Source organism: Lepus europaeus, chromosome 4, assembly GCF_033115175.1.
Source record: "Lepus europaeus isolate LE1 chromosome 4, mLepTim1.pri, whole genome shotgun sequence".
NCBI classification, from domain to species: domain Eukaryota; kingdom Metazoa; phylum Chordata; class Mammalia; order Lagomorpha; family Leporidae; genus Lepus; species Lepus europaeus.
In genome coordinates, this window is record NC_084830.1 from 143432511 (window position 1) to 143445677 (window position 13167).

The window sequence follows — 13167 nt, forward strand, 5'->3', positions numbered from 1 at the left end:
ATGAGATCATCCTTCTAATTCCCTTTCCGGCCCCCATCCGGTTGTCTCCCTTTCCTGCGGTTTTTTCTCTAGAACGTTCCAGTGAACACACTGCACCTTTAACTTAGCTGGTGTGGTGTCTCCATCAACCACAGTGAAGACCCACAAGGGAAAGAATCTTGGTTTTCTCTTCAGCATGACACCTAAGTTCCTCCGGCACAAGGATACCCAAAGCGAACTCGTCCCATCTTCCCAGATGCACCACCACCACTTCCTGCACACCGCTCTGCTCCACCAGGCCCCCTGCCCCCCAAACCAGCACCCCCGCATCCATTTTCGCCTCTCTCCAGTCAGTACATTCAGTAACCGCAGGTCCCAGCTTCACACTTGGAATGGCTTCTCCCTGCTCTGGGGACAAAAAAACAAAAGCCTAACCTTGGCCTGAGGCCCAGGGCCACCTGCCCACCCCCAGCCTCATCTCCTCACACCCCTTTGGTCACAGCAGCCTTTCAGTCCCCAGGGCCCCTCCTCCTTCTGGGTAATTCTTTCTCATTCTTGAGGTCTCAGCTACAACATCTCCCTTCCTCAACAAGGGCGTGTCCTAGTCCTGCTCGTGCTGACCACAGCTGTGAACGGCCTCACTGGTGGCTGCTGGTCTCTGCTCATTGCTAACCTGGAAGCTGTCCGGTCGGCGACACGCCTCTTGTTTGCGGACATTTCCCCAAGGCCCCACACATTGTAAACATGAGACAGGCACTCAGTAAGTACTTGTTAAATCAAACAGAGTGGCACAACAAAGCTAAAGGCTAGGGTAAAATTGCCTGGGCATTCTTTTTTGGACTCGTCTCTCAAATTTTCCACCTTAAACTTCTATCAGTTGAAATGATTGAGCTGACCTCTCCCTTACTGAGTGGTCCTCCAAGTGGCCGGTTCGGTTGGAGAGGGAATCCACCAAGTTGTTAGTATCTACCACTTCGTACTTGCACAAAACAAAGTTCATACCTACAGCCATTTCTGCTTGAAGTGCTCCTTTTCCGCAGGAACACACACCTCTCAGCAGAACCATTCCCCTGCTTGCTGAAGTTGCTACTTCCCACACCTACCTCCTGGTCTCTCCCCGCACTCTGCCCCGAGATTCTGTTCTCAGCGAGACCCTCCCTGGCCACTGGATCTGAAACTGCAGTTCTTTCCCAGCCCCCGACTTTGCTTCCTGCTCAATTTTTTCTCCTTAGAACTTGGCAGTGAACACACTATTTATACTCTGCACCAACCAGAATGAAGACCCGTGAGAGAATGAGTTGTTGTTTATCCTCGGCCTGGTATTAGCTGAACAAAAACCCAATGCAGTTGTTTGGAGCCAGAAAAAAACAGCAACCGAGGAGCAGAGCCTCTGTTTTTGTCTCCTTCTGTGTTCCTGTTTCTCCAGCCTGGAAGACAGGACCGATTAAACCTAGCCAGGTAGGAACTTTAACACTCACAGCTCCTTTCCTTGAGGACAGAAACTATGAATACCTTAAAGCTTGAGTTGTCCTGAGCACCATTCAAGACTTGGGAAAAGTAGCTGAACTCATCACTTTAAACTATACCAAAGAAATCCTGCCTCTAAGCTCCTAACAGGAACCTTCCAGGAGTAGCACGCCCACTTCAGGTGGCTTCTCTAGTTCCTGTCATCATGCCTGCATTCAGCCTTCCAGAAGGGGAATGTTGAGAGAGCATCTCGCCAGGCTGGCATTGTAGCCTAGTGGACAAGGCCACTGCCACAGCCTGTGTCCTAGATGGGTGCCAGTTTGAGACCCAGATGCTCCACTTGCCATCCAGATCCCTGCTAATGTGCCTGTGAAGGCAGCGGTGGATGGCGCAGGTCCTTGGGCTCCTGCACCAGGTAGGAGACTGGGAAGAAGATCCCGGCTCCTGGCTTTGGCCTGGCCCAGCCCTGGCCACGGTGGCCATCTGGGGAATGAGTCAGTGGGTAGAAGATCTCTGTCTTCTCCCTCTCTCTGTGTAACTCTTTCAAATAAATAAATACATCTTAGGAGGGAAGGAAGGTGGTACAACATTCCTCTTCAGGGTGTAACAGAGAAGTGGCACACACCATGTCTGCTCATATCCTATGGGTCAGCACAAAGGGAGGCTGGGAAAAGTAGTATGCAACTGGGTCTAAGTGTTTCCTAACTAAAGAAGGCCAGAAGGGGTATCAGCAACCCCAGAGTGTATCAGATCATGACAGAGCCTTCTCGTGTGGACATTGTTCTGCACTTGTATCACGAGTTAGGCTTGCACTCAGCATCTTTACCTGCACCGACATCACTAACTTGGTCTCAACAAGCTGATGCAAACCTCATTCCACAGACTTTTATGGAGAGAAAAGGCAGTCGGGGAATGCTTACTGTTAACGCTATCATGCCTCTGAAGGAACGACAAAGTAGCCCAAACCTGTCAAAGCCCTCCAGGCTCCTGTGTTTTCCGAGTGCTAACTTCCTGCCCCTACAACACCCACACACTCTAAAACAAATTCAACTTTTAGTCTCAAGTACAAAATATGGGTCACCTACTTTGAGCCTCCTCCTGTTTCTCAAAGGCCTGATCCTCATCTACAACCACTGGGAAGGGTCCCAGTGTCTGATCCAGGGCACGGAACTCAAACTACGCAGCACCCAGCGTCCTAACTCTGTAAGCTCTGAAATAAAAACTACACCTTTCTGTTCTTTTCACTTGTCAAATATGTCAAGAAAATCATGCCCTTTTTGCTCTCTGGGAAAACACTGAATGTCAACAGGTTAAAGCTCCAATCTGAATGATAATTGTGTAGGTTCTCAGATCAACAATCCCAGGAGCCTGTTCCCTTTAGGGCAAAGGTCCCAAAGTTCAAACTGAAATAGACGCATGTGCTCTAATATGTTGTTTCCCTTTTTAATTTATTTAAGATTTATTTATTTGAAAGGCAGTCAGAGAGAGGCAGAGGGAGATAAGGAAAGAAAGGTCCTCCATCTGTCAGTTCAGTTCCCAAATGACTGCAATGGCCGGAGCTGCACCAATCTGAAGCTAGGAGCCAGGAGCGTCCTCTGGGTCTCCCACGCGGGCGCAGGGGCCCAAGGACTTGGGCCTTCTGTTGCTTTGCTGGGCCACAGCAGAGCTGATTAGAAGGGGAGCAGTCAAGACCCAAACCGGCACCCATATACAATGCTAGCACTGCAGGCATCGGCTTTACCTGCTGTGCTACATCGCCGGCCACCCCCTTTCTTCTAAGCAGTGTAATCAAGATGTCTAACACAGTGCTGATCTAGAACCAATGCAGCTAAGAACTGACTTATTACAGTCTGTACAAGGTGAATCCCAGCTTTTGGTTTTTATGTTTAATCTCTTCTTGCTTCAGCACTGAGCACTCCATAGACAGGAGAGGGCAGGCTTACACTGCAGAGAGCTACACCAGCAGTGATAGCACAGGTGTGTCTATGCGGAGCTCACATTCCCATGACACGAGACTGTCCATCAACAGCGTAAAGAAAACACATGGTGCATGCTTAACGGTGATAAATGCTATGAGCAGAGAAAAGCTTTCTTGAGTACGCAGAATTTAAGAAATATTTTGCAACCAAACCAGTTTCTCCGAAAACCAGGGGCTAGAGCTCCACCCAGAGCAGCTCATCCTTGTCAAAGATGGCAAAGGACGGCAGGAGCTACCACTGGAACAGGTTCCAGTGGCACACATGCAGACATTCAGTGGTTAGCTATGGGTTGCAGTTTCTGCTCCTAATTTTCTGTACTGTTAAAATCCTCAGCATTTATCTTGGATATGAGTACTACTGAACATCAGACAGCAGGCGAAATTAATTGCATGATGAAAAGGAAGGGGTAAGGCACAGTAGAGGAGCTTTTCAAAATCGACCTCCGGGGGCCGCTCACTGTGGTAGTGAGTTGAGTTGCACCTGAGGAGTAACAATGTTGACCTCTGAAGTACTTGAGTTCCTTGCTCCTGGCTTCAGCCTGGCTTTTACAGCCATTTGGGGAGTGAACAAGCAGAAAGATGATTTGCCTTTCAAGGGGGTGGTGCTGTGTAGTAGTAGGTAAAGGCCGCCGTCCGCAAGGCTGGCATCCCATATGGGCTCCAGTTCCACACCCTGCTTCTCCATTTCCAATCCAATTCTCTGATATGGCCTGGGAAAGCAGTAAAAGATGACTCAAGTAACTGGGCCCCTGCACCCACATGGGAGACCCAAGAGAAGCTCCTGGCTCCTGGTTTTGGATCAGCCCAGCTCTGGCCATTGAGGGCCTTTGGGGAGCAAACCAGCAGATGGAAGATCTGCCTCTGCCTCTCTGTAATTCTTGCCTTTCAAATAACTAAGTCTTAAAAAAAACCTACCTCCAAATATCAATCAACTGCTGAGGAAGGGCCCTTCGAAGGGAAACATTCACACGCTGACCTGATACGATAGATACTAAGTAAGTCTTAATCACAGACTAAAGCCTCTTTCAATCCAACACATTTCACAATGCACATGCTTATGCAAACTGCCAACACTATTTATATTTTCTCCACATGATCATTCCCCTTTCTTTAAAATACAACCCCCAAAAAAGTGATTTACACCAAAAGAACAAAAAAAATGTTTGGCAAAAAGCTTATTAAAGACTTACCAATTAAAAAACAAAAATATGGTATTTAAAATGGTAAATGGAGGCAGCTCTTAGAAATGCTTCCTCTTTCAACCAAATATACTACACAGAGTTCTACTTTCTCAAAAGCACTGTCTGCTAACAGCCTTCTTATAAATGCTCATCAAATATGACCAGCATCAAACTGCTGTAACATAAAACAGAATCAGCCATTACTCCTACATCACCTGAACGGTTTTGGCCACAGTAACTTAAAAACTATCTTAAATCTGAGAAGGTACCAGCTTTTCAGTGAACTTTTGTGAGGTCAAGTATTTTACAAACAAAAATGCCTGTCAAACACCAGTCTCTACAAAACATCTAAGTGATTTTCAAATAAAAGACCAAAGCAGCAACGGATTTGCAGAAATTCAATCCTTTGAGGAAGACTCTTTTCTGAAGAGAATTTCCATTTATTTTCAGGGGCTATTTAGTTTGAGTTTCACTAGTACTCTGGCCAGAGCAGGTGGATTTTCACCACCTTTCCTAATCAGACTGCGTTGCACTTCTTGTACACACGACACAGAGGGGTGGCAGTAACTGATGGGGATGATCAACAGCTAGTGTGTGATTTAAAGTTTTTCAAAAGTAGAGGGGGAGGGGCTGGTGCCGTGGCTCACGTGGTTAATCCTCCACCTGCAGCACTGGCATCCCATATGCATGCTGGGTTCTAGTCCCGGCTGCTCCTCTTCCAGTTCAGCTCTCTGCTGTGGCCTGGGAGGGCAGTGGAGGATGGCCCAAGTGCTTGGGCCCCTGCACCCACATGGGAGACCAGGAGGAAGCCCCTGGCTCCTGGCTTCAGATCAACGTGGCTCCAGCCGTAGCAGCCATTTGGTGGGGGTGAACCAACGGAAGGAAGACCTGTCTCTCTCTCTCTCTCACTAACTCTGTCAAATAAGTTAAAAAAAAGAAAAAAAAGTGGAGGGGGAAAAAAAGACAAAAAATAAAGAAAATACAGCTGATTCACAAATTGGACCATCAACTGTTGCTCTAGCAAGGTCAAGCAGCATCAATAATTACTATGAATCAAAAAAATCAACAGAAACGTTACTTATCTAAAAATATGAGTGCATATATACCCGGCACTCTTCTAGGAACTTTATTTGTATTACTTCATTGAATTTTACCCAAAATCCTAGACAGCAGATTTGTATTTTACAAATGAGGAAACTGAGGCACAGAGAGATGTAGCAGCTTCCCTTGGGCACATGGCTGTGAGACCCAGGACCCCGATGCAGGGCGGAAGACGTGGTATATTCATTTTTTATTACTAGCGTACAAACAGGTAGCAGCAAGAGACCATCTCATCCCTCTTGCACAATGAAATGCAAGTCAAAACACAGTACCAAAATAAAAAAGACACATTAGGCAGGTTTTGAGGTTTATTAAAATAAAGTATTAGCAAACAATTGCAAAAACAAATTTTTTAAGAGTTATGGCTTTGAAAAGCACAATATAGTAAAACCTAGTACACATTTGTAAGTATCAAAAAGAACAGTCGAAGCAAGTTGCCAAAATTTCATTTTCTCAATATCAACAGAAACGGACAAGCACAAATGAGAAGAGCAGACCTGCAGCGCAGCCGTTGGTTTGGTCTTTATCATCTGCATGTGAAACACCTTTCTGGGAGAAAGTCAGCTGTTGCACACATTCATCCCATTTTCCTGACAATTTTACCCAATTTCAGTGATTTCAAAATGCAACTTTAACCACACAGGTTAAAAAGAAAATCACTTGCTGAACCAGCCCCTTCTAGAGTCCCTAGAGTTATTTTAGGAACAAATCAAAGCAGTATCATCTTCAGTGGTAATAAAAGGCAACAACCTGGCACTAAAAGATTTCTGTTACAAAGATTTGGGATTCTTTGGCCTCACTGGAGTTTTGTTACAGCTCACACCTGCTAGTAATCAAGACACTACCTATTCATTCATGAAGGGGAAAAACTACCTGTACACAAAATTCCAAACTTTTAAAGGTAACTTCAAGTAAATTCGTATTGTATAATGGCTTACGACGATTCTAAGAATTTTAGGAAGTGAGTTATTTAGACAAGAATGACACAAACCTTTCTCACCCTGCCATGAATGACCAATCCATCCCCGTCTACAACTGGATCTTTTGAACAAAGTAACTCATCACTTGTGTTACATCAGCTGCTCCTGGCAAATAGCATAGCATACATTTTCTCATTTAAAAAAACAACAAACCCGTCAGAGTGTGAACTCACTTCCACTGGTTTTGGTGAACCACCCAACTGCAGGATGTCACTTAGTTTACAGGACAGCAGTACTTTGGGAAACAAGTGATCCAATGTGGCAGGCTTGATAAACACTGTTACTCCTGTAACCAGCACCCACCGAGCTGCTGATAAACACTGTTACTCCTGTAACCAGCACCCACTGAGCTGCTGATAAACACTGTTACTCCTGTAACCAGCACCCACTGAGCTGCGTTCCACTCAATTCCACAGAACTGCAGAGGTTTCTGTTTGGCATCTTTGTTTACGCAGAAGAAATGCCTTGAATTCTCATTGTTCATTCATACCTCCTTCACAATAAGAAAATTCCTGAGAATCTCACCTATTATCAATGAGAAACATGCTGCTTGCCCTGGGGAACAGGCATCAAACCTCCAAAAAGCTGTCCTGGCTTATGCTAAGACCACCCATCAATCACCATTTAGGAAAACTTCCATAACAATCATCAAGCACATCTAAAACCAACAGGTCCCTACTACCTTCAAGGATACTTGCTTGTCTAGCTGATGGGCGTAACAGGACACATGTTCATATTCATACTTGGGAGATTACGTGAGGATTTAATAAGACAAGGAAGGGCTCCGACCCAGTTAAAAGTTAACGGGTCCAAAATCGAAGTCTTCACTGGGAGCTGAATTCACTAATAATTTATCAAGATTCTGTTTTCCTTGGAAAGAAGGATATTAATGTGTTTTAAGTGGGAAAGGTGATAATGATCCTAAGTACTATTAAGCAAATGATGAGAAAAAGCATCAAGAAATGCCACTGTACTGGTAAACCAGATGCTCTCTGTAACCCAAGCACAGTGCTGTGAGAGGCACCAGCACAGGTTCTGGAGTTTCTCCACTGGTGTGATTTCATTTCCTGTGTAAACGTTCTCCTCCAACAGAGAACTATTACAGGGCAGGGAACTGTTCCCTGGGTCCCCTCGGGTTATACGAAAGGTTTGTAACACAGGCCTGGGTTCTCATCTTGACAGCAGGTTTCAGACCTGAATACTTAGCAATCACTCTACATCCCAAAAGGGTGTCTTGCTTTCAAAAGTTACAAAAAGGGTAAAATGGCTGTGTCTTTCTGTATTACTGGGTGTGGCCCGCTGAATTACTGAGTTAGTAAAAGTACTCCAGATTTCACCTCAGGAACCCAGCCAATTCTACTACCACAGTTGTCTTACACAGCAGCAGTAAAATGTGAAAAATGATTCATATTGATGCTTACAGCTGACATTGTTTTCCTTAAAATGTCTCTAAAATAATGTTAGTCTCAGTAGATTAATAACATGACTACTAGTTTACATTCCATAATTTTACCCAGGCAATAACAACCAGGCCGTAACATTCCATTATGTACAGATGACCGTCAAATGCACCTTTTATATCCTGCTTTTATGCAATTAATATTTTCCTGTTGCTTTAATTCATCACTAAGATTAATTTGATTCTACTTTGCTTTCTGTATTTACCAAATTGGTTGTAACTCTGTTATTTCCATATTCGGTCTTTTCAGTTGGTATATGCTTGTATAAATAGTGATTATTGTAGTGCTGATGTTTTCATAAACTTGACTAACTATTAACCATCCTGTAGATTAAATAAAACCTTAAAACTGTGATTTTCTTGGAGTAGGTGCTGTGGCACAGTGGGTTAAGCTGCTACTTGGGATGCCTACATCTCTTATCAAAGTGCCGGGTTCCAGTCCCAGGTACTCTGCTTCCAATTCACCTCCCTGCTAATGTGCCTGGGAAGCAGCAGATGATGGCCCAAGCACCGGGGACCCTGCTACCCAGGTGAGATATGCAGGAGTTCCTGGTTCCTACCTTTGGCCTGGTCAAGCCCCAGCTGTTTTAGGCATTCAGGGAGTGAGCCAATGGGTGGAACGTCTCTCTCTGCCTCTCCTCCCTCCGGTCACTGTGACTTTTGGACAAATAAATCTAAATAACAACAACAAAAAAAAGCTACCTGTAATTTCCACAAATGCTGTTTGCCAGGATTTCACTTTTTTTTTCCCTAGCAAGTGTTACTTCCCATTCACAGACACATGGGCATTCTTAGTGACTGTAAAGCAGCTGGAGTAAATAGACTTCTCATTTAAAATCCACAGGTGTGGGGCTGACAACTTTGAATAACTACAGGAAGTATACCCTTTTCCATGAAACCCTTGAGAGCTAACAGCTTCAACACTGTCTTCTATGAGGCCAGTCACACAAAATCCTGCTAACTCCAAAAGCTATGACATTATGGTCACAAATAAAAACAATGTTTAATTAGCTCCCATTTGAAAACATCAGTAAAACTATGCAACAGATTCTCCTAGTTTACCATGGGAACCTGCTGAAGTTGTTTCCATGTATCTGTCATTCAACTTGAATGATTTTTTTTCCCACAAATTTGTTCCAAAGATTGTGCCATGCACCTGACGGGTGAGAGAATGATGAAAACACAAAGCAAATGGCTCTCCAATGTGGCTGCCACTGCTCTGGGAGACTGAGGACGCATGTCTTGTGACACTTGTGCTAAGGCTCAGGTTACTGTCACAAAGTGGTCCTGTCACCCAGCAAGAATGGTGGTGAGCTGGGACACAAAGGGCTCTTCAACTGAAAAAAACGCAAACCACCCATGGGCTGCACTTAGAAAAACAATAAATAATGGCACAGGAGACAAAAGAAATCACATAATCCTTTCCTTAAAAGACGTACTTTTTTTTTCCATAAAAGCAGAAATAGTAAAAGTAGAAAGTTAAACCAAACTAACAGTTTAAACAGAATGACAACATGGCTCCATACACTTTCAAAAGGCACCAGAAAACAAAACTTCTTGCGTTGGGTAAATTAGGTTATCTTTTTTCCCAAAATAATGTCTTCATTCTATTGCCATACTAACTGTCCATTTAACAGCTCCCTAGAAAAAGTGTTAAAAGCTTTTGCTTAACATTTTAGAGTTTTCATGTTTTTCCTCTTTGAAGATAGTACTTTGGGAGTCTAGCATCCAACAGGTACTAAAAAATGGAAGCTGACACAGTACTGATGGTGAGAGAACCGTCTACAATCTGTTACATGAATATTCTAAAAATCAGCTATGCCAACACTCGCTGCTGATTCATGTGAGCACCTGATCAGAAGCCTCATTCTTGAGGTCCACGTTGAAGGGTTCCCACGGCTAGAGTGCACAGGTTCCCACATGAGCTGACAGAAGAGCAATGGCATTAAGTGTGTGATTTTCCAGCATTAATAACACCCATAAAATCACAGAGAATTAAAAAGGCACCTGAAGTTGGAGCTACAGAATAACAGTCTTATAACCAAGGTTGAAAATAACAAGAAAATTAAAAAAAAAAAAAAAAGAAAGAAAAAGCCTAACTTCCTACAACTGTAGTCTAAAAGTTGCAGTGTTTATTAATACAAAAGAGGTAACCACAGAAGTAAGGCTAAGCATCTAAGTCCAAGTCACTTGAGTGTGTTTTACCAAAGATTACACTAAGAACTGCCACCCATCAAAGTGCAAAATGAAAGATTAATGCATGTAAAAATTAGAGTTTTTGCAACATTGGCCAAAAGCAGCAAACACAGCTGAACGAGGCCATGCATGCACTGTCACTGGCTATAAAGTAGTACTTATGACAGATTATGAGTAAATGACATATACTGGAGATCAGTTATTTGCAATATTATTTTTAAAAAGGAAATGTTTTACAAAAGGTATATAGCATAAAGTTACATTACACTGACAAACATTTAGCTATATTAAAGGTAAATTTTACGATGTCATCTAGAAAACTATCACTCTGCTTTCAGTGAGCACTGCCTGTTGAGACGCACACAGTGTTCCTTCAAATCAAACACCGTGTTCTTATAGTTCTTTTTAAGCCCCTATCTTTTGCTTTTGCAAAACAATGAACCCTACTTTTTTAAAGCTGATGGGACAAAAACGGTGATAAAAGCAGTTTCAGGAACATAAACAGTGGGAGGAAAGACTTAGTTTTCATTATACCCTATTTCGTGTTTCACCTTGTGATTCTTCTTATATATTTAACTAACAAAAAATTGTTGAGACGAGAAAGCAAAAGCATGTTCCAGTTTAGCATCAATGCAAACTTCTGACCTGGGGCACAATACTCTGCATCTTTCACAATACCTCTGAGAGTTCATCACGGGAACATGAATACAAACAAATGTAGATTCATCACAAAATACAAATGTATTGGTCACAATTATGTAGAAAAAAATAAGCTGTAATATCTGTTTTCCATGTAAGCTCACAGTATCTGTACTGAAAGTTTCTCTAAAATTAAAACAAGTCCACTAATAATGTAATTGAAAAGAATACTTCTGCACTATGAAACAGAAGATATGGGGTTAAGAGGGGAACCCATCTGAGTAAGGACTTTATCCAGCCACTGAAGAGGCCCATGAAGGTGAATCTCAATCCAACATGGGGTACTGGTCACATCCTGCCGGTGATATTCTGCTCCCCAGCCCTACGGAAATGAAGATATCATAGCAAATTTCTCTTTAAATTGTCAACCAGTTTAAACACATTATCTTTTTGTTGTTTTGATAAAATTGAACAGTAATGATGACAAAAAAAACAGCCTCATCATTCAAAACTATATGAATTTTTAAGTAACATATAACTCCCTTAACAGAAACCTAAATGCCCAGCACAGTTCAGACATGTATCTTAGAAATTTCAGAAATGTAAGATAATATCTTGTAATTAGAACAGTATTTCTGTAGTGAAACGCATCCTCACTTAATGAGATAAATTCAAATAAACAGCATCGTAAAAGTTCATGTCAGACTGTTAACAAAAATTCCTGGTTTTCAGGTTATTGTTTCCTAAAATTAAATTTGTTTACTGGAGAGGCAGAGAGAATGAGCTCCCACCCACTGGTTCACTTCCCAAATGCTCACAGTGAGTGAAGCCAGGAGCTGGGAACTCAATTCACGTCTCCCACATGAACAGCAAAAACCTAACCACTTGAGCCATCACTTCCTGCCTCCCAAGATGCTCATTAGCAGGAAGCTGCAGTGAGCAGCCAGGACCAGGTGTCAGACGAAGGTACTCCAACATGGAATGTACAGTCTTAACTGCCAAGCCAAATGCCTGCCCCATGCACACCCTCCCCTTTGTGACTTAAAGCCATGTACACACTGATCAATGCACATGTGTATAATTTAGTCGAGCAGTGACACAGAAATTATCCTTTAAGATGGGAAACTAATGGATGAATTGGGCTGAAACATTTTAGCCTACAATTCCTGCCAAAAATTAAAACAGAGGGAGTGATTAAGATGCTGCTTGCCACAGCCCGTCTAAGACTGCCTGGGTTGGAGTCCTGCCTCTACCACTACTCCTGGCTTCCAGTTAATGTGCAACCTGAGAGGCAATGGGAGATAGCTTAAGTAAGTGGGTCCCCTGGCCCAGACTGACTTTCTGACTCTTGGCCTCCAGCCCAGGCCCAGTTGTTCCTGGCACTCAGGGAGTAAACCAGCAGATAAGAGATCTGTCTCTTGCTTTCTGAGTAAGTGTGTGTGCCTCTGTCCTTCAAATAATTACAATTACCTTTTTAACACTGCTTGTGGCAGTCATGGCCTCTGACAGTGGGGGGTGGGAGGGAGGCAGGAGGGGAGATGGGTAGAGAAGCTGGGGGGAGTGGAGATGAAAATATGTATTATATTTTCATAGAGGGAAAGGAATTACCTTCAGTCAATTGATAAACTGATGCACTGGAATAGAACAGACTTTTGTTTATGAACCATACCTCTGGAATGTCAGTGGAATCAGGTCAAGAGAATAAATGATAAACGTGTAAACCTTACAGCTTAGATACAAGTAAAAATAATTTTAGTATTCTAAGTCATTGCTAATATGCTGTAACGGAATCTATTAATAATACTGTTGAAGCTAACAACTGAAAAGGAAATTTTAACATTAAATGCTTTCCAGTCTTTTAACTAAAATGCTTCATAAACTCAACCCCTATTTGACATCTAAATCACTAACGATGATGTGTTTATAATGCATGGATTAGAAAATGAAAATGCAGGCCGGCGCCGTGGCTCAACAGGCTAATCCTCCGCCTTGCGGCGCCGGCACACCGGGTTCTAGTCCCGGTCGGGGCACCGATCCTGTCCCGGTTGCCCCTCTTCCAGGCCAGCTCTCTGCTGTGGCCAGGGAGTGCAGTGGAGGATGGCCCAAGTGCTTGGGCCCTGCACCCGCATGGGAGACCAGGAGAAGCACCTGGCTCCTGCCATCGGAACAGCGCGGTGCGCCGGCCGC

The 13167-nt window shown here is 43.4% G+C and overlaps 1 protein-coding gene across 5 annotated transcripts in view; it reads right to left on the reverse strand.

Moving 5' to 3' along the window:
* Positions 1-6001: 6001 nt before the first annotated feature.
* SMAD5 (SMAD family member 5) overlaps positions 6002-13167 on the reverse strand; it is a 56994-nt gene continuing 49828 nt past the window's right edge. For all 5 annotated transcript variants that reach the window (XM_062189099.1, XM_062189095.1, XM_062189097.1 and 2 more), the window contains one exon: positions 6002-11362. In XM_062189099.1, the coding sequence (XP_062045083.1) occupies positions 11219-11362 (144 nt within the window). In that variant the 3' untranslated portion in view covers positions 6002-11218. The remainder of the gene's footprint in view (positions 11363-13167) is intronic.